General features: G+C 40.9%; 1 protein-coding gene across 14 annotated transcripts in view; it reads left to right on the forward strand.

The window, feature by feature from the left end:
* Nucleotides 1-14,408, forward strand: part of FRMD4B (FERM domain containing 4B) — a 321,646-nt gene extending 307,238 nt beyond the window's left edge. For 12 of the 14 annotated variants that reach the window (XM_053219080.1, XM_053219079.1, XM_053219085.1 and 9 more), the window contains 5 exons: nucleotides 1,500-1,619; nucleotides 2,794-3,605; nucleotides 6,716-6,848; nucleotides 10,350-10,441; nucleotides 11,498-14,408. In XM_053219080.1, the coding sequence (XP_053075055.1) occupies nucleotides 1,500-1,619; nucleotides 2,794-3,605; nucleotides 6,716-6,848; nucleotides 10,350-10,441; nucleotides 11,498-11,559 (1,219 nt within the window). In that variant the 3' untranslated portion in view covers nucleotides 11,560-14,408. The remainder of the gene's footprint in view (nucleotides 1-1,499; nucleotides 1,620-2,793; nucleotides 3,606-6,715; nucleotides 6,849-10,349; nucleotides 10,442-11,497) is intronic. The other 2 variants (XM_015072433.3, XM_053219088.1) reach the window with 1 other exon arrangement.
* Nucleotides 14,409-20,977: the final 6,569 nt, after the last annotated feature.

The raw sequence follows: 20,977 nt of genomic DNA on the forward strand, positions 1-20,977 counted from the left end.
GAAAATAACCCAAATGTTTAACTAGTAGATTGTTTAAATATGTTACAAGTCCTTACAGTGGAAGGCTAAACTGTCATTAAAATAACATTGTAGATGAATATTAACCAACAAAGAACATTAGATAGAGGTGTTTGGGTTTTTTTTTTTTTTAATGTTTATCTATTTTTGAGAGAGAGACAGAGCGCCAGCAGGGAGGTGCAGAGAGAGAGAGGGGGGGGAGACACAGAATCCAAAGCAGGCTCCAGGCTCTGAGCTGTCAGCACAGAGCCTGATGCGGGGCTCAAACTCGCGAACTGCAAGATCATGACCTGAGCTGAAGTCGGACGCTTAACCGACTGAGCCACTCAGGTGCCCCATAGATAGAGTTCTTTTTAAATGTGGGTTTTGAAAGAGAACATACAGTAAGATCTTATTTTTTTATTGTTAAAAACTGTAAATGCTTGTAAGTAAATATGCTTAGTAAAAATATCTGAAAATGTTCAGTGTTGACTGCCTATATCTGAGGTTCAAGATTATAGACATTTAAATTTTTCTTGTTTTTAATCTGTATTTTCAAAATTTTCTGTAATGAACTTGTGCTTTAGTACTAGTAAAAATGTATTCAAAGTCATGTTTAATTAAAAAACTGACTTCAAATTGTGCTCTCACCATGCTGGGAAGTGGACAAAGTGATTTAAGTATGTTGCCTTTTCATCCACGGGCCTGAAAACAACAACCCACTGGCCAAATTCATCCTGCCACCTGGTTTGTGTGGCCTGTGAGCTAAGAATGGTTTTTGTACTTTTAAATAGTTGGAGGGGAAATCAAATGTGAAGATTATATGAAATTTGGCTTTTAGTATCCACAGCCAAGCTTTACCAGTACACAGCCACTCCCATTCACTTACATCTTGTCTACACTGCTTTTGTACTTCAGGGACAGAGTAAAGCAGTCAAGACAGGGCCATCTGGCTGGCAAAGCCAAAAAAATTGACTATTACACTCTTTACAGAAAAAGGCTTTGCTGCCCCTGCTCTAGTTGGTTGGTTTTTCTGTTTGTTTGTTTGTTTGTTTGTTTGTTTGTTTGTTTTGAGAGAGAGAGGAGAGAGCATGAGCTGGGGAGGGGCAGAGGGAGATAGAGGGAATCTTAAGCAGGCTCTGTGCTCAGCACAGAGCCAGACGCAGGACTCGATCCCATGACTATGAGCCGAAATCAAGAGTCTGATACTTAACTGACTGAGCCACCCAGGCATCCCTCTAGTTGCTTCCAGTCTCTTTTATTCAGTATACTCTTTTAAAAAGTTTTTAAAATTATTTTCCTTCCTATTTATGACTCAGAGAGATCACTCATGTTTTCCCCTCAAATTCACCTAGGACATAACAGGCTACTAAGACACCCTTCCCACTTTCCTCCTATGCTCCCTTCCTTCAGCTTCCAGTAAGTTTCAAAGCACCTTAGGATGTTTGCCAGAGATGTGGGGAGGCTCATCATTTCCGCAATTCTTCTCTTTACCATCACAGGGAAATGCTGTCGACACACAGCAGCCCTTACAGAACCCTGGAGAGGCGGCCCCAGGGAGGACGCAGCATGCCCACCACACCGGTTCTCACCCGCAACGCCTACAGCAGCAGCCACTTGGAGTAAGAGCGCTTCCTTCCAGTTACTTGGACTCTGCTGATTTTTGCTTCAAAGTTTTGCTTTACTTTCTTGTGTTTTTTAATCATTTTAAGGGACTTGAGGCAGCAGGACTATTTTACAGGTCTACATTTTCAATGTACTTTTTCTTTTAAGTTTATTTATATGTTTTGAGATGGAGAAAGAGAGAGAGAACAAGCAGACGAGGGGCAGAGAGAGAGGGAGACAGAGGATCCAAGGCAGGCTCTGTGCTGACAGCAGAGAGCCCGACACCGGACTCGAACTCATGAACCTTGAGATCGTGACCTTAGCCGAAGTTGGATGCTTAACTCGCTGAGCCACCAGTCCCTACTGCGTGTACTTTCAAGTACAAAGGAAATGTACTTGAAAATATCCTTTGTTCGAATAGATATTATATTTTTGTAGGTATTATATTTTAATTGTAAATATCAGATACCATTTAACCCCCTCATTTTCCAGAAGCGGAAGCAAGGTTGAGAGAGGTTAAATGTCTTACCCAAGCTGGCACAGCTGGGAAATGGCAGAGCCATGACTCAGCCCAGATATGTCTGGCGTCAGAGCCAGACTCTCCCCCATGCCATGCTGCCTTCACCTTAGTCTGTCTCCTACTATCCCGTTGGAGGAGAGGAACCTCCCAAGACCCATTGGGTTTTTTTTTTTTTTAGGCTTTGATACAAGTTGCACATCATCAATTTATCTTCCCTACCCTCGAGTAAGGCTGTGGATTGCACAATTTATAGAACCTGGTTCTTTTCGCATTTGGACCATGACAGTGAACTTGCATGGGAACCAATGGATTATGTGAACAAATGGATTCTCTTGTGCAGTCTGCTTTGGAAACCTTAAAAGTTTCCGTTTGTTTGTTTTGAGAAGGGGGGCAGAGGGAGAGGGAGAAGGAGAGAGAGAATCTTAAGCAGGTTCCACCCCCAGGGCAGACCCTGACACGGGGCTCGGTCTCACAACTGTGAGATCATGACCTGAGCTGAAATCAAGAGTTGGACACTCAGCTGACTGAGTCACCCAGGCGCCCATGGAAACCTTAAAAGTTTTATAGTAATTCAAGGGGTGATTAAATCCTTCAACCATGTCTTTGTGTTTTTAATTTCCATCCTCCTTCCCCTGATTCTCTGTTACAAGTTTGCCTTTCTCCTCTTGCAGACCCGAATCTTCTTCCCAACACTGCCGCCAGCGGAGTGGAAGCCTTGAGTCTCAGTCCCACCTGCTGTCTGAGATGGACAACGATAAGCCATTTTTCTCCCTCTCCAAATCCCAAAGAAGCAGTAGTACGGAAATCCTGGATGACGGGTCTTCCTACACCAGCCAATCAAGCACAGAGTATTACTGCGTGACGCCTATTGCTGGCCCCTATTACACTACTCAGACTCTGGACACTCGTGCCAGGGGCCGGAGAAGGTCTAAGAAACAGAATGTTTCGACTTCAAATTCAGGAAGCATGCCCAACCTAGCACAAAAGGATAGTTTGAGGAATGGCGTCTACACAAAGAGTCAGGAACAACCTTCTTCTAGTTACTATATTGCCGGGTACACACCATATGCAGAGTGTGACCTTTATTACAGTGGCGGCTATGTCTATGAGAATGACACTGAGGGACAGTACAGTGTCAATCCTTCCTACCGGTCCTCGGTCCACTATGGATACGAGCGCCAAAGGGACTATAGCAGGTCCTTTCATGAAGACGAGGTCGACCGGGTACCCCATAACCCATATGCAACTCTCCGGCTGCCCAGGAAGGCTGCAGCTAAGTCAGAGCACATCACCAAAAACATCCACAAGGCCTTAGTTGCCGAGCACCTGCGTGGCTGGTACCAGCGGGCCTCTGGACAGAAGGATCAGGGGCACAGCCCCCAGACTAGCTTTGACTCGGACAGGGGATCGCAGAGATGCCTGGGGTTTGCTGGGCTGCAAGTACCCTGCTCTCCCAGCAGTCGAACATCTTCCTACTCTTCAGGTAAGAATATGGCGGAGGCGCTTGATACCCAGATTGGCTCATGCCCACCGCCCACCCACCCCCTAAACCACTCCCCTCAGGGATCATGGGACCAGTACCCAAGGTCATGAGCTGGGTAGCCGTTCTGTGGCACCACAGTAAGAATTGCCAACTTAAAAACAGTTCGTCTCTCTAGCTTTCCAAAGAACACAGCCCACAGGAGTCTGATGGAGCAAGTTGTAGCTTCAAATGCAGCAGGTATTCATTGAGCACTTACTCTATGCCTCTCGGTGTTGGGGGCTTTCAAATATTGTATCTTTTCTAGGTCTTACCTTGATAGCCACATCTCATAAAAGTGTTCTGGTCACGGATGTTTGATATATTCAAAAGCAGAGTAAACCCTGCGGGTAAGCAGAAAACATTAGGATTATACACCCTTCCCTGTTCACCAGCAGGAACTTGATCATCTAAAGGCAGTTTGGTTTGAATGTTCAGGTAGCTACGTGAGGCTCCTAATAATTATGAGGGGAGCCAGCATTTAATAAACACTGTTCCTGGCACTGTTCTAAGTACTTTGCATGCCTTGACTCAATTCAGTAATCCTTTAGACTTTACTTTATGGCTGCTTTAAGGGATTCTCCAAGATAATTTTGATTAGAGATATTCCCTTCAGGCATTGACTTTGGCCCCTCCATCCACTAAAACCCGTGAAGAACTTTCTGCTTATCCCCATGCCCCCCAGCTGTGCGAGCTGCCCTCAGTAGAGAAGTGGGGAGAAAGAGGAGTATCTGCCTATGGTTTCGTTTATTCAGCAAACAAGCAGGCATATCGCAGATGCTGAGGAGACAACGTTGACACGGTTTCCAGCCTTGAGCACCCAGTCTAGTTAGCAGCCAGAGGAACATATACAAAGAAAACACTTTTAAAGCTCTGCAGCCCTGGACTGGGTGAAAACCTGAGGTCATGCATTCTTGCCCCTGCTTTCAAGCATGACCCCTTAGTAAGACAGCACAGGGATTCCCAACTCATTGAGTAATAAATCTGTGAAAACTGTGTCTTTAAAAGTTTCATAAGCTTGTTGGCCAGAGGCATTTCCATGGAGATTTCTATTTGGGTTTAATGTCTCTTCTGTTTGCGTAGGACTTTGGACTTCCGTTAGGGCTTTCCCACTTATTACCGTATCTAACATACAAAAAGCGTCCTGTCATGTATTCCTTGTTATTTATGGCTCACGTCTATACAGTGCCTTTCTTCACCCTACAGTTCAGGGTGTTGCATGAGGTTCTTTCAGAAACCAAACCCGGGGATAGTGTTAGAAAGAAAGAACCAAACAAGGAGGGCTGAGATGCATATAGAAGCCCATTGGGGCACAGGGCTGGGGTAATGCCTATTTAAATAGGCCAGAGAGAAGCAGGTGCACCTCCCAAACCACAGCGTTACTAGTGCTTGGCTCAGTGTCTCAGGCAAAGGTAAGAACGTAGTTAATGTTTCCTGATTCAGACCCAGTGGGAGGTTACCTGGTAGCAGCAGGATTTGGCCCCACAGACCAAAAAACGTTACACTGTAGTAAGGAATCAGAGGGATAAAATTAGACCTCCTAGAATTCCCTTTTGGAGTTTTCTTCATTCCTGTCTACATTTAATAGCTACAAAAATGTATTACAACAGACATGCACACATGCATCATGGAGAGTTTCCTATTATTTGCCAAATTAGGGGTTTGGTAATTCCTTCCAGCTAGTTGAAGACTCTGTTGATGACTCAGTTTTAGTAGAAATGACAGCCATCGTCTGTTGGCAACTTAACCCTGGGCCACACAGCATGCTCACTGTTTTATGTGCACTATCCCATTTAATGTATGCAACACTTCTGTACAGTGAGTGCTGTTGTTGTTTATTATGAGTATCCTAATCTTGCCATGGAGGCAGTTCTAGCTTAGCGAGTTCAAATGACCCTGCCTGAGCCCCAAAGCTGGTAAGTGCTGGAATGGGAATTCTGCCACGGCTCTGACACCTTCACCACCAAGCCCGCCAGCCCCTGACTCAGAGTTATGAAACATTCGTGGAAGCTCATAGTGAGAGAATTACATCTTTGAGTCAAAATCTCATGGCATCCGGGGCCACAGATGAGTTTTGAAATGCGTCTGTCCTACACTGGTCACAGGGGTTTTGTGGGTGTGAGAAAGAAGAGGCGGAGGGTGGCTGCCAGGAACCGAAATGGAGGGGAGCCGGAAGGATCCATGAGCAGTATGGGTCTTGGACCACCAGCCTGCCATTGTGGGCACCTTGTGCGTCCTCAGCATGCGGCAGGACTGGTTTTAGAGGGGGAACAACAAACACCAGTGCGACACATTCACTAGGCTTTGTTCTGCATTGTGCCCTTGTCTTGCTCCAGTTCAGTCCCTCAGTAGAGCTAATTCTCTTCTTCCTGAAATGCCTCCCCACCCCTTCCCACACACACACACACACACACACACACACACACACACACACACTTTTTTTTTTTTTAGGCAAAAAGTATGCATTGATTCTGCTAGTGGCTGATGTTGCCTTGGGCCGAGGAACAGTCTTATCCCAACAGGTCAATTTATGGAGTGCTTTTCCACCAAAGGCCTCCAAGAGACTCAAACTCATTGCCTTATCTTTACAAATAAAGCCTTCTATATATCTAGCCACCATAGCCCAAGTGGAAAGACTCTCTTCATATATGAGAATTTTTTTTCTACCTGCCTTTTAGGTTATTTTTTATAGCATGCCTTTCAATTAACTTCATTCTCGTTTGTAATGATATCAATAGTTACCATTTTGGGGTGCTTACTCTGTACCAGGCAAAGTGTTAAATATTCTCATATATGACCTTATTTAATCATGATACCATCCCTATACAGGATGTATTTGTATTATCATCCCCACTTTACAGGCGAAGAAACTAAGGCTTAATGAGAATAAACTATTTGTCCAAGGTCACATGGCCAGTAAGTGACTATACTTGAATAGAAAAGAACTCTGTTGATTATAACCATTGTCTCTTAATCTCTGCACACAGATAATTATAATGTACGTCTAAATGGCCTAAATAATCTTCACTTTGAATATTCTCACTAATTTTGTCTCTTTTCATTTTTATTTCCAGTATCTTCTACAAATGCTTCTGGGAACTGGAGGACCCAGATAGCTGTAGGGCTATCTGAATACGAGACCCCGGCACATTCTTCCTACACCAGCTGCTATGGCAACATCTATAATCCTTTGCCCTCTCCAGGCAGGTGAGAAAGCAATGCTTCGAAATTCTACTAGCCTATCCCTGGTCAAAAGAATTCAGGAATTCTATGTTATTTTATGAATGCTCAAGGATCATAAGACCATAGCCTATAGGCCCAAACCAGGTGCCACCTGTTTTTGTAAATTAAGTTTTATTAGAAAATGGCCATGTTCATTCATGTACATATTGTCTATGTCTGTTTTTTTTTTTTTAATGATTATTTTTGGAAGAGAAAGAGACAGCATGAGCAGGGGAGGGGCAAAAAGAGGGGGAGACACAGAATCTGAAACAGGCTCCAAGCTCTGAGCCATCAGCACAGAGCCCAGTGCAGGGCTCAAACTCACGAACTATGAGATCATGACGTGAGCCGAAGTCAAATGCAGAACCAACTGAGCCACCCAGGAGCCCCATATCTCTGGTTGTTTTTGTGTATCAGGCTTTTAAAGAAAAGGTTTGTTCACTCCTAATCTAGATCATTCAAATTTGACTCTATTCCTAGACATGTATACACTAAAATCTGTGTCTCAAGGTTTTTTTTTAAATCGAAGTGCTTAAAACCATAGTATAGATAATATCCATTTAAGACTCTTCTGAAACCTTGTAGGAAAGATATCTCTACCCCAGAAAAGGTTGCTCACACCAAAATTCCTCATAGACAGTTGGTAGGCTTGATTTCAAACATTTGCTGCCTTTTTGTGTCTGACCCTGTGTTCATTAAGAAGCTACAGACACAGCCAGCTGTTCTATTTATAATCATTGTTCTTTGTAAACATTTGGAGGAAATGTACAAGAACAATTTGTTAAAATGCAGTTTTAAAAAAGATTGCAAACTCTGCATTACACGTTTTTCACTTCTTGGGATATGCAGGATGAGTTAAGTTTGAAGAGGTCACATCTCCCTGTCACTTTTCACAGAATATAATTCAAACCCATGGTGCCAAGAAATGAGCATTTTCTGTTTGTTTTTATTTAAATTTGCTTGAGGCCAAATTGCTTCAGGCATAGGGAGACTTACACAGATAATAACTTATAAAAGTGTCTATCATGTTGATTTTAAGAGTTTAGTTTCTTGCTTTCCTTTTTTTTAATTTCAATTTTTATTTAAATTCTAGTTAGTTAATATATATGGTAAAATTGGTTTCAGGTGTCCAATTTAGTGATTCATCACTTCCCTACAACACCCAGTGCTCATCACAACAAACACCCTCTTTAATATCCATCACCTATCTAGCCCATCCCCCACCCACCTTTCCTCCAGTAACCCTCAGTTTGTTCTCTATAGTTAAGAGTCTCCTATGGTTTGCTTCCCTCTCTCTCTTTTTTCCCCCTTCTCCCTATATTCATCTGTTTTGTTTCTTAAATTCCACAAATGAGTGAAATCATAATTTAATAAATTACTCAGTGTTATAAGCGAATTAGAGCTATTCAACCCCCAAAGCCTTTTTTTTCTTCTCCATGCTCAATGAGAGTTTTTCTTGGCTGGAACTGTTAGGCCAATTGTCTCAACTCAACAAAGGGTGTGCTCAAAATAGAATGTCAGTGAAAATATACCTCAGAGGACTTCATATATCTTGGGGTTTTGTAAATAATGCAAATGAGTTAGGAGCAAGAACTAAAATGGCTTTGGCCCAAAATTGGAGCTGACGGTTTTCGATTCAGTTCTCATCGTTTTGTATAGTTCATTTGCAAATTGTTTTCCTATTTGTATATTTTTACTTTCCTTTTTTTGTTGACTGAGTTAGACACAACAGAAAACAGCACGTAAGACGGTTCTAAAATCCTTGACACCCCTTTCACTGGACCCGGGAAGGTACTAAACATTTTTAGAGAAAACGTGTTTTTGCCAAATGTGCCTTTCTATTTCAGCCAGCCCAAGATGGCTTGACACGGGAGTCTGACGTCAGAGGGGCGGCGACGTACAGGAAATGAGAAACTATTTAAAGATCCCTATTGTGTGCATTATATGAGCTCGCTGTGGAAACTTAGGAAAATGATAAAGGGATAAATAAGTAGGAAATAATTTACTTATAATTCCACCATCTAGAGGTAGTCTCTGTTAGCATCTTGACACATTCCCCCACTTTTCTGTATCCGTTTTTAACGTGGTTGTAATGATAAACTTATGTATGATTGTACATCTTTCATTGTCTATGAATCCCAGTTTTTTTACTTAATATCACAACATACACATGTGCTCATATTTTTTAAAACTCTTTTTTTTTTAATTTTTTTTCAACGTTTTATTTATTTTTGGGATAGAGAGAGACAGAGCATGAATGGGGGAGGGGCAGAGAGAGAGGGAGACACAGAATCGGAAACAGGCTCCACGCTCTGAGCCATCAGCCCAGAGCCTGACGCGGGGCTCGAACTCACGGACCGTGAGATCGTGACCTGGCTGAAGTTGGACGCTTAACTGACTGCACCACCCAGGCGCCCCTTTTTAAAACTCTTTAAGCCTTGTTTCATGGGAGCAACATGATATTCCCCTCATAAATATGCCATACTTTATTTCCTGTATTTTGAATTTTTAGATTTTTTTTTTCATTATGATTCATTGTAATGCTGCTGTTAACATCTTTCTACAAAATATTTGTCTCAATCCCAGATTATTGCCGTAGGATACATTCCAATAAGTAGAATTAATGGGTTAACTTGAAAAATGTATTTTTTGAAGCCCTTGCTTTCCAGAAAGATTTGCCAGTTTACCCTCCCAGCAACAGAGGTACAGGTGTGCTTATTTCCATCTGTTTGCCTATTGAGGATTTTTTAAAATGTTTTTATTTCTTACTTTTGAGAGAGAAGGAGAGAGAGTGAGCGCATGCTCTGCGCAAGCGGGGGAGGGTCAGAGAGTGAGGGAGACAGAGGATCCGAAGCAGGCTCCATGCTGACAGGAGAGCTCGATGCATGGCTTCAACTCATGAACCATGAGATCATGACCTGAGCCAAAGTTAGATGCTTAACCCACTGAGCCACCCAGGTGCCCTAAGGATTTTTTTATTACACCCCAGAATGATCAATTTAACTAGACCTGTTACCAAGGCAAGTATAATAACAGCCATCCACCAAATTTTAGGAATTTGCTGTAAAATTGTGTTTTTGATGGAAACATAATTTTTTTAAATAAGAGGGAAATTTGGTTTCAAGATAAAGATAAAAATAAAAAACTTTAGATCTGCCCTTAAGTTAAAGATTTGAGTATTTTTTTTAAATAAATGAAGTATATATTATTTAGAGATCCTTTCTCCCAGAGTGTCTGGCTCTTGATATTACAGAAAGCTATAAATTTTTACCAATAAGAGTTTGTTTCCAGGTCTGATTTGATATAATTGTCAGTGGCATAAACTTTCCAGCATCACAAATGTTGAAGTCTCTTATCCTACCTAGTATATAATACAGTCCAATTCTTGTCTCTGTGCTACAAACTGTGTTTTCAAATAACTGTTTTTCTTTCACTTCCGGTTTTCCATTGCCCGTTCTCTTCCTTATCTAACTCTACCTAAACTAGGCAAAACCGAGGGCTTCTTTCCCGGAGAATGGTTGTGTCTCCAGAAATGAGATCAGTTTTAAATTCTCTTTTGCTAAGTGTAGCCAGCAGTAGTAAGTACAGCCCCTCAGATCTGTGTGTTGCTTCTTGCTTAGCAGGTGTTTTGCTCACTGACCGATGTGTGAAGCTGTGGAAATCTGACTTTGTGTTTATATTAGATGAAAACACTAAATACCTGTTTTCACGGAGCATTTCTTTCCAAAGCTCTTCTTCCAATGACTTTTTAATCCTTTTTACTAAAGAAATTTAAAATAAAAAGAAACCTACTAACTATCTAACCTATTCTAAACTACTACTGTAGGAATGAAGTTTTGCTGATTGGAATGGTTTGTATAATAGGATGCCTTCATTTGGATCCACCCTCCAAACATGCCTGTGATTTTTATATGTGATGCTGTTTCCAATTTACTCTTGACCAATACACCCTACGGGTGTAAAATGTGTCCCTAGGTGCCCCTGCCTCTAAATATATTCCTTTGTCCCTGAGGAAAGGATCTAGTATAGTCTCTTAATTTGAAGAATACTTAAAATGTGGCTGTCAGGAATACTTTTTAAAAAGTTAAAAATATGACTCTCCCACAAAGAGAAAATGGGCGTGTGTCAAAGATTTACTTAACCCATTAATGAGAGAACTAACAGAACGGTAAAGTTGCTTCTGAGACAATTCAAAAGACTGAATTCAATACACTGAAAGATAAAATGCTGGAATAAGATTACGAAATTAGATTTAAAAAAAAAACAAAACAGTTAATGGCTCACAGGGCGATAAAATTTTAACCATAATCTTTTTATACTAGACAGAAGTTATTTGTATTTCTCCCAGACAAAAACCCTAAAAATTAACATGTAACTTACCACAATCTGGGTCCTTATCAATGGTAAATGAAAGTGAGACAAAGGAATATCTCCCTTGAGAATTAAGTACACCTTGCATGGGCCTTTTCAACAATGCTCCAGTAGGACAATGAGACAGCACACAGTCATGCTTTGCCTATTTCCAAGTGTTGGATATTTTCTTGACGGTGCTTTCTACTAATTCTTTGAGTAATCTTTGTACTCTGGGAATCAAAATGACCACAAGTAACAACTTTTCTGGTTTCCTTTAATAGACAGTACACAGAGATCAGTCAACTGGACAGTACAGATGGAAACCGGTTGGAAGAAAGCCTGAAGAGTAGAGAGCAGAGGCTCTTTTGGCACGAAGATTCAAAGCCTGGAACATTAGTCTGAACTGCACTTGGACCTCTTGACCAAGCACCGCGTTCTCACACTAGTGTGCCTTGCAAAATGTGTTCGTCTTCCCAGAAAGCTATTTGGCTTTAGAAAGCTAAAAGCATCAAAGGTTGAAGAGAGGACTCTTGCTGCCCTGGAAGTGAATCACACTCTAAGGCCACGGAAAAGCCCCTGAACCACATGCCTTTCCAGCTCCGGGCACTAACCTAACAGCAAGGTGGAACCATTGCCAAGGACAGACTCAGCCTTTATCAGTAGCAAGCACTTGTTAAGGGAATAAAAGTTGTTGAAGGCAAACCGTAAAACTGTGAAAAGTGTGTTCAGGGTCTCCAATAGGAAGGAAGGTTGGGAAATTTCAGAGCACAGTTCAGCATGATGAGAAGAAGAACAACGAGGAGCTCCTCAGTCATTGCTCACCATCAGAAAGTTTGGAGTTGTGAGCCGGCGAAGAATGACATGGTATTTCTACATGGACGTCAACAATTGAGACAGTATTGGAAAATTACTTGAAGAGAAGCTGGATTTTCATGAAGTTCTGAATGAGTGTAAATGTTTTTAGGATATTATAAAGAGTGATGGTTTTCATAAGCACCATAAAATGGGTTCCGGAAAGACTTACTGCCGGAGCATCCTGTAATATAACTTTATGGTAGCAGATTGGGGAAAACACAGCAGCCCACTGAATAATTGACAAACTCTGCTTGGAGAATTTTCTAAGGTCCAATATTATTGGGCTCCTTTTTTCTTTCTACACCAGTGGCCTGATAGGTTATTATTCAGGCTGGTAACTCTCCAATTTGGTTGTCATTTGAAATGGCAGACCTGACATGGAGAGTTTTTATAATCAAGAGTTTGAAAAACTATTTTAAGGTAATACAACACAAAGAACCCAAAACAAAACAAAAGCCACATCATTTTAGATGAATTGCGTGCCTTAAAATGGTGAACATTAGGAAAGTAAGCATATTGTCCAGATCCCACAGAGGGTTCTAATTCACCAAGTGACAAAAACAAGATTAGTCATTAAAAAGGAAAAAACAAAAGCAAAACAAAACAAAAAACAACAAAAAACAAAAAACTCCAAGCTGCAGATTTAATTATGAGGCTAAAACTACCTCATACTTCACTTGGAAGAACTAATTAGCTATGGTTTATGGTAGGGTTTTTAAAAAAAAAATTCCATATTCTAGATTGATCTTTTTTGTCATCTTCACTCTGCTTCAATATTCCATAAAAGGTGCTCCCTACCCCCCTTTTATACAGGTTTCATGTTCCTATTGTGAAGAGAGAAGTTTCTGAACAACTTTTTTGGAACATTTTCTATCTATATTCCAAAGCATGTAATATATACATAAAGATGATTTGTTAAACTGGTCCTTAGTCATTTGTATCATTAAAAATGAAGTTTGGGGAACGAATTTGGAGCAAAACAGAAGACATGCAGAAAAATAATAACTTATTCCTTTTTGCATATTTGTATAGCCTTCTAGAAACAGAAATACTTTTGCATATTCTTTTACTGTTCTGACTTTTTAAGACCTATTATTTTTTTACATAGGTCAATAAACTGAAGGTGTGCTACTGAAAATGTTTACGTATTCTTCCATTATATTCAGGGTTCATCCAAAGCAGTTTGAAGTGTTCTACTTCATGTAATCCTCTTGGACAAGATTGCAGATTTTTAGTTGTAGTATTACCGTATTTTACTGATGCCAAGGTGCCCATCTTTTCACATTTACATCCTTGAAATCAGGATGCATCTTTTGACTGATGGCATGCTCTAAAGGAATTGGCAGTGTTTTTTTCTTTCTTAGCGCTACATAAAATGATGCTGTGTCTCACAATAAAGTTGTCTTAGAACTGATGAAATACGGTAGTTTATTGCCTCGCTGAGGATGACAGATGTGAATTTTTAGGCTTCCCGATCTTGCGAATGTTGTTTGTTTGTAACAAGCCCTTCATCCTAGTTTTGCAGAGTCGCAAACTGGTCTTTTAAATTCAGGAAAATGTTTCATCTGGCATGTATTTGTCCTGCACAATGGGGAGAAGGGAATGGGAAATGAAACGTAGGAAGACCTTAATACTTCCGTGCAAGTATCTTAAATGGAAATAGCCTTCTGTTCAAGAAATGGAATGCTCAGAACTGCAAGTGGGCCTGGAAAGAACGTGTGGAACTTGGCCCCCAAATATTTAAAGAAGGTAAAGAAATAGAAGCACCGGGGGCTTGCTGTAAGATTTTTTTTTACCCGCTATCTTTTTAGGAAAACCTCTCTCAACTGCATTTTTGGTATATTTATTAATAACCAAAACATGACAGAGGTAAATTGTTCAACATCACACATCGATCTGCTTCATATTACGGTGTATCATATAGTCATGATAAAAATTTGAAGTTCAAACACAAAGCAAATATATAACATGAGAACATAATCGCCCCTGGGAGCCTAACATTTCAGATGTAAGAACTGATTTTTTTTTCAGACTGGTTAATTTATATTAGTTCAGGTTTTCTTCTATGTATATAGTAATTTTTTTTAATACAGCATCATATTACAAGTACAGTTTACAACTTGTTTCTTCACTGAACATACCTTGGGCTTCTCTGTATCAGTATATATTTTGATCTACCTCATAAAAATGTATATTTTACAAGGTGGATTTTTTAAATTGCCTCACCTTCTTTGCTGTTTATATTTTTTTCTATATTTCAGAAAATTCTTCAAAATCTTTCTTGTACTCATAAAAGCTTAATGTTATAAGCAATAAAGATTCCAGAATTGTCTCAAACTATTAAGTTTGGCCTGTTCTTAGGAACAAAGGTTCAGACTAAAGAGTTCCTTCAAATGTTAGTCCTTAAGAGCATTCAGAAGTGGAATAATGACTATTGTCAGGACTGTAGAAAAATTTGGATTATTTTCTAGAGTAGTTATTTTCAAAGGACCAGTTGTGAAAGTCAAGTTTTTAAAATTTTGAACTATTGTGGGCCTATAGTCTTTTGAAGGAAAATAAAAATGAATTACTAAGGAAAAAAGTTAATTGAAAAAATGAATTCCTAGAGATGTGGAAAAAAATAGACCCAAAAATACACATTCCTCCTGCTCATTATTACATTCATCAGACAAAACGATTCTGTCAAGTTGCAGGGCACCTGGGTGGCTCAGTTAAGCATCTGACTCTTGATTTCAGCTCAGGTCATGATATCATGGTTAAGATCTGAGCTGTTCGCTCAGAGCCTGCTTGGGATTCTCTCCCTCTCCTCCCCTGCTCACTCTCTCTCTCTCTCTCTCTCTCTCTCTCTCTCAAAATAAATAAACATTAAAAAAAAAAAAACTACTCTGTCAAGTTGCAATCACAGCTTCTAAACGCAGACTCATAACTTTCTGTACTTACCTTGATCTACATTCCAGGAACAGAGCTTCTTAACTACCCTTTTAAAAAATTACCTTAGAGAGAGACAGTGAGAGTGGACAGGGGCGCGGGGAGAGAGAAAATCCCAAGCAAACTCCATGCTCAGCGTGGAGCTGGATGCAGGACTCAAGCCTACAACCCTGGAATCATGACCTGAGCCGAAATCAAGGGCTGGATGCTCAACCGACCGAGCCACCCAGGCGCCCCACTACCTACTTTTTTAATTGAAGTATAGTTAATCTACAGTGTTTTGTTAGTTTCAGGTGTACAATATGTTAACTCAGCAATTATATATAGTGACTCAGCATTCACCGTGGTAGATGTATCTAGACTACCCTTTGAGCACCATTAACCTGGAGTTCTGTCACGGGAGGTGCCCCATCCATTCACAGTCATAAGGAAAGTCATTCGTTGCCCCCTGTTACCTCACAGGGCATGGGGATACAGTTCATTTTCAGTGAGAAAAAAGTTTTAACATATACACAGAGCCCAGAAAAGGATACAGAACTCAACTCCTCTTTCGGCTCAAAGTGTGTCAAGCCCCTTGTCTCCTGTGTTTCTCATGTTTCCTATTCTAGTCCAGTCCCCTCCTCTGGATCCTTATGGGACTTTTCTGCCTCCTCTCCACCCCCATTTTTGCGCCAACCCTGGAACAGCAGAAAGAAAAGCATGTCCTGCTGCAAAAAGGAGTTGACATTCATAGAATTCTAGTTCAATGTGTGCCAGGCTGGTGTGCTAAAATGCTTCGCATGTTTACCTACTGCTTTACTCCCCACAACAGCCCAGTGACTTGCTATTATCTCCATGGCACTGAATTTGAAAATTGGGAAGGTCAAGTAATTTGTCAAAAGTCATGCAGCTCTTAAGAGAAAAGCAGGAGATAGATTTTGACTTGGCAAACACTAAATCCTAACTACTGCAGCCTTGTTCCATGAACAATTTCTATACAGTCAGGGGAGCAAACAAGATTTTTTAAAAATATGTTAATGAAAATGGAGTGAACACATGCTAAGCTCAGCTGTTACTGGTTGTTTTCTTTTGTTTTGTTTTGTTGTTTTTTTCCATTACCAGTGGCAAAAAGGCAGAGGCAAGTCTCGGTCTGAACACAGATGAAGATAACCCTTCTCTGGGTTACTACCCAGGCTTGCAGCCTACTGGACTGCATTATTTATTGCTGTGTGAGCTCATCAGTGGACCAAGTACATTTGTTAAATTCTTTTCAAGTCAATAAAATGTCTCACACCAGTGAATATACTTGTTACAATCACAGGTAACCATAATGAACTAAATATTGATCAGTAGCACTGAAAATATCTATTGATCTTTCCCCATTTCTGATGGTTCAGGACAGGATGATAATAAGAAGTTTATATGCTCTTCTAACATAACCCCAAGGACTCCTCTCTGAATAGACCTCTATCAGCTGTATGTGCTTGTGAGTTTTTACTCTTGATTCTCCTTGGAAAGAGCGAATCAGGGATTAGTCTCCTCTTAGAATCTGAGCCCAGTCCCAAAAAATCCTTCTAATACTTCCAACCTCTTCTACTTTTGATGATTCATGAATGTATCTCCCTGCAAAAGAAAATAGGAAATATGCAACAAGATTTATTTTGGCAATACTTAGCTGATTCTTTTAACATTTATCTATCTTCTATCTATCTATCTATCTATCTATATGTCTATCTCTTTGAGAGAGAGAAAGCACAAGCAGGGAAGGGGCAGAGGGAGAAAGAGAGAGAGGGAGAGGGAGATGGAGAGTCTTAAGCAGGCTCCAAGCCCAGCACAGAGCCCAACATGGGGCTCCATACCATGACCATGAGATCATGACTTGAACCAAAATCAGGGGTTGGACAGTTAACCAACTGAGCCACCGAGGCACTCCAATACTTAGCTGATTGTTAACGTTAGCACACACACAAACACGTTTTCTCCCTTTTGTTTTGCTTTTGAATAATAGCCGTCTTGACGATAAGGGTGTATTGGGACCAGAGAAATGGGGGTGGAAGCTGACCTAACTGCTGAGTTTTAGATAATGATCTCTCCTTAAATGCTTGTTACACTTATGAAGTCCCAAAGGTTTAAAAGTTCTGTGATTTTCAACTGGGGCTGTACCACCTACTTCGGGGCATTTGGAAATGTGTTGCTACACTTTGGATCCCCCAATGATTTGGAAATACTACTGGCATTTAGGGACTATGGACATTAAACAGCTACAAGATATGGGATGGTCCCACACAACAAACAGTGGTTCTATCCAAACCGCCCAAAGTGACCCCATTGAGAAACCCTGGGCATCTCACCTGGGAAAAGGTGTTAAATCCACTTTATGGGTGCTGCCTTCCAGTGTTCCAGCAGAGATGTCTCATTTTGAAGAGTCCAAAGGGAAAAGTATAGGAGATGATTGTTTCTTGACGGTGGGGGAGAGATGGTATGTGATTTGAAAAACCATGCATGCAGCAAATATTAGAACATCAACTATATGTCAGTCATTGTCCTAGGCGGTGAGGATAGAATGTTTTCCTGAAGCCAACAGTCCAATCAAGGAGGGAGAAACAGAAGTGACCAATGTGAGTAACTTGTCTTATGAAAGCCAAGTGTGGTGAGAAAAGAAAGGATGTAGAAAATACCAAACGTTGCTGGGACATAGTGGGGCGTTTGGGGCAGTGATGCTTCAGCCCAGACATGGGGGTTGGTAAGAGAAGGTCCAGTTAAACACGAAGGGAAAGAAGCTCTTCCAGGCTTAAGAGAATATCATCATGGCATTTGCCAAAGTCCTAAAGCTAAAACCAGCTTAGTTAGTTTCAGAAACTTAAAGAATAGGAGGATGTATTCCAGGATTGAAGAAACAGGAAAGTAGAAAGAACACTGCCATTTTTGAGCTCTTGCTATAGTCCCAACAACCAGGCTAAGTGCTGTCATTTGATTTAATCCTTCCTACAACTCTGTGACAAAGGTGGTCTTATCCCAGAAAAGAATGTAAAGAAAGCGGCTCAGAAAGGTTACCTCTGACCTCAGTTACATGGCCACGCAGTAAGTAAGTTGTAAAACCAAAATTCAAACCTGTTTGTCTGAGTCCAGACCTCATGTTCTTTATTAACCATGACATTATAAAAAGTAATTGCTCATCAAGCACCTCTCTCAAATGGAAACCAAAGAAAATGAAAAGAGGAAGGAACAAACAAAAGAGCTGCCCTAGAAGGAAGAAGGAGCAAAGGTCAAGGGGAGGGGTGGACATCTGATCAGCAAGAAGAAAATGGCCAAAAAGACAGTCCAGGGCAGGCTGCAGTGTGTGGGTTTTCAAGATAAGTGCTTCAGACACTTCTGATTGGAATGTAGCTTCAAGATGTTGCTAATGAATGGCCAACGGGGGGGAAATTCTCTTCGCAAAAAGATGGAGGAAAAGAGCCGATGCATTTGAGGAATGTACTCAAAAGGTTGTGAACAGTGAATTAAACTAGCCAGTGCAGCCTATCACCCCTGCTCCCTTGCAAAACGAATGCTTAACTTTCCCCAGAAAACCATGTTTTACGTTGTCCTCTCCTCATTTTGAAAGAGATTGGCTCCATAAGGAGATTAAAGACTGGGAAGTCAGAGTGAGAAAGATCTCATCAGGCAAATTTCCCAGAGACTGGGAAGGGCATTCTCCACAGCCCTTCAATTATCAGAAGATACTGGGTGTCAGGGTAGACATCACCATCTTCATAAAGCAGTGGTTAAGTGCATGGGCTTTGAAGTCAAGCAGACCTGGAGACAGGCGGCGGGCTTGAAATCAATCCCAGCCTCAGCACTTACTGGTCGTATGATCTAGAGTAAGTTTTCTAACCTCCCTGGCCTCAGTTTCCCCGCTAGTACCCATCACACAAGGATATTTGTGGGCTGAACAAGATATTGCATGTAAACGGAGAGGTATAACATCTAGTCTCTGGCAGGTGCTTTGTGAGATACATTATTTCCTGGAAGAAAAAGGTGATGTTTAATTTTACATGAGATCTAGAAAGTTGGGGTTTCTGAGGATTGGTACTGCCTTCGTTTAGCCACTGAAATGACAACACTCTTGAAAATATTCATCATTGTGGAGAGCCGATTACATCTCAGGCACTGTCAGGGACCTACTGGAAGACTGGAATATTTTTTTCCTGTTGAATCCTTACAGCAAATTTGCAAATGTTAATCCCAAACAAAAGCTCAGGGAGGTTAAGTGCTTTACCCAAGTTGCATATGTAGAAGGTACCCAGGCCTAGACTGCAATTCACAAATGCATAGAACAGAACCTTTGCAAAGAATGAATGTGCGTCACTCTGGAAGCTGCCATGGATGGAGGAGGCACCAAGGCTTATTTAACCCACGGAGTCAAGCTGAGTAAGGTGTTTTCCAGACCTGGGGGCCAGAGCTCTCCTGCAAGGCCTGAAGTAGGGCAACAGGCACTTGCAAGAGCCTGAGAGTGAGAGCCTCCTTAAAGTGGGTACCCTAGAGGCCTCTCTTGCTTCACTCTGGGCTTGGCCCCGGCTGCTGGCTCCAAGACGACACCTGCCTTTTTCTGTGCAGAAGAATGCAGAGGAGTGGCCAGATTCAACAAAGGAAAATCAAGGTGCTAGGTTAAGTACGAGAAACAGCTGTAACTGCCAAATTTTTTGTCATTAACTTGAAAAAAAAAAAAAAGTAGATACATTTAGGGCATCCTGGAAAAAAAATCTCCAAGCAACACCAAAGGAAATCATGAAATTCAGAGCATGTACCATAGATACACAGGCCACCGCCCACTGGCAGGTAGGACAATAACAGACACCTGAGAAGTTCTTGAAGCTGGTTCTCCAGAAAGGTAAATATCACACTCTCTGGGCCCATGAAGAGGTTTGCCCTGCTCAATCCAGAGTTTTTCTTCAGACCAGGCACCTTCTAGAGCACACCTAATTTGGTCTGAAAACATGCAAAAAATGTATGGAAGTTCTTCTGAAGAGGCTGGCTGAGAAACACCTTTCCTACAAAGTGCTTTTCTCTGGCCTGCAAGTCCGGCTTTTACAAAATTGGTCAACGAGGACACCTAGAGGCCTTCTTGGGTTATCACAGGCAGGAGGTTTCTGATAGACCGCTATGTGATAATGAATTCAAATCCTATGTGTACAAATTTCAGTAGCCCTACAAGGAAGAAAAAAAAAAATCAATTTTGAATGTCCAAAACCTTGATTTGTTAGCTCTGTCTTCTTGGGGAAATTGTTTAAATTTTTTAAAATTTCACTTTTCTGTAAAAGAGATAATAGTAATTTTAACAATGTGATAGTATTCTAAGAGTTCAATAAAAGTATGCAGTTAAGGAGGTTAGCACAGTGCTGGGAACATAATAAGCTCTTATAAGTGTTTCTTGTCGTTTCTAATGTGACTGTTTCTAATGTGACACTACAAGGAAGTGTAATATAAGAGAGGTGTTATTAATAATATTTAATGTTATTATTAAATTTAAATGTTAATACAATTAAAGTACTAAATAGTAATATTTAATAGGCACTGAGTGCCAGGACCAGGATCAGTGTGATGTGATGAGCTTCCTTCTCAGGTGAAAAATATAAAGGGGCTTAAAAAATCAAACTGAGAGGCACCTGGATGGCTCAGTCAGGCATCCAACTTCGTCTCAGGTCGTGATCTCGTGGTTCTTGGGTTCAAGCCCCTTATCAGGCTGTACACTGACAGTGCGGAGCCTGCTTGGGATTCTCTCTCTCTCTCTCTCTCTCTCTCTCTCTCTCTCTCTCTCTCTCTCTTTCTCCCTCCCTCCCTCCCTCTCAGTGAATAAATAAACTTTAAAAAAAAGAAAAAAGAAAACCCAGCTGACAAGGTAAACAATATTTTAAAGCAGTCCTTTTTTAAAATAAAAACTTAGGCAAAGAAAATCGTGACGAACAAAATATTAAAATTTTAAATAAAGGCAGGTTCAGGATTCCTGGTTATACCTTTTT

The sequence above is a fragment of the Acinonyx jubatus genome, chromosome A2 (genome assembly GCF_027475565.1).
Source record: "Acinonyx jubatus isolate Ajub_Pintada_27869175 chromosome A2, VMU_Ajub_asm_v1.0, whole genome shotgun sequence".
In the NCBI taxonomy this organism is placed as follows: Eukaryota; Metazoa; Chordata; class Mammalia; order Carnivora; family Felidae; genus Acinonyx; species Acinonyx jubatus.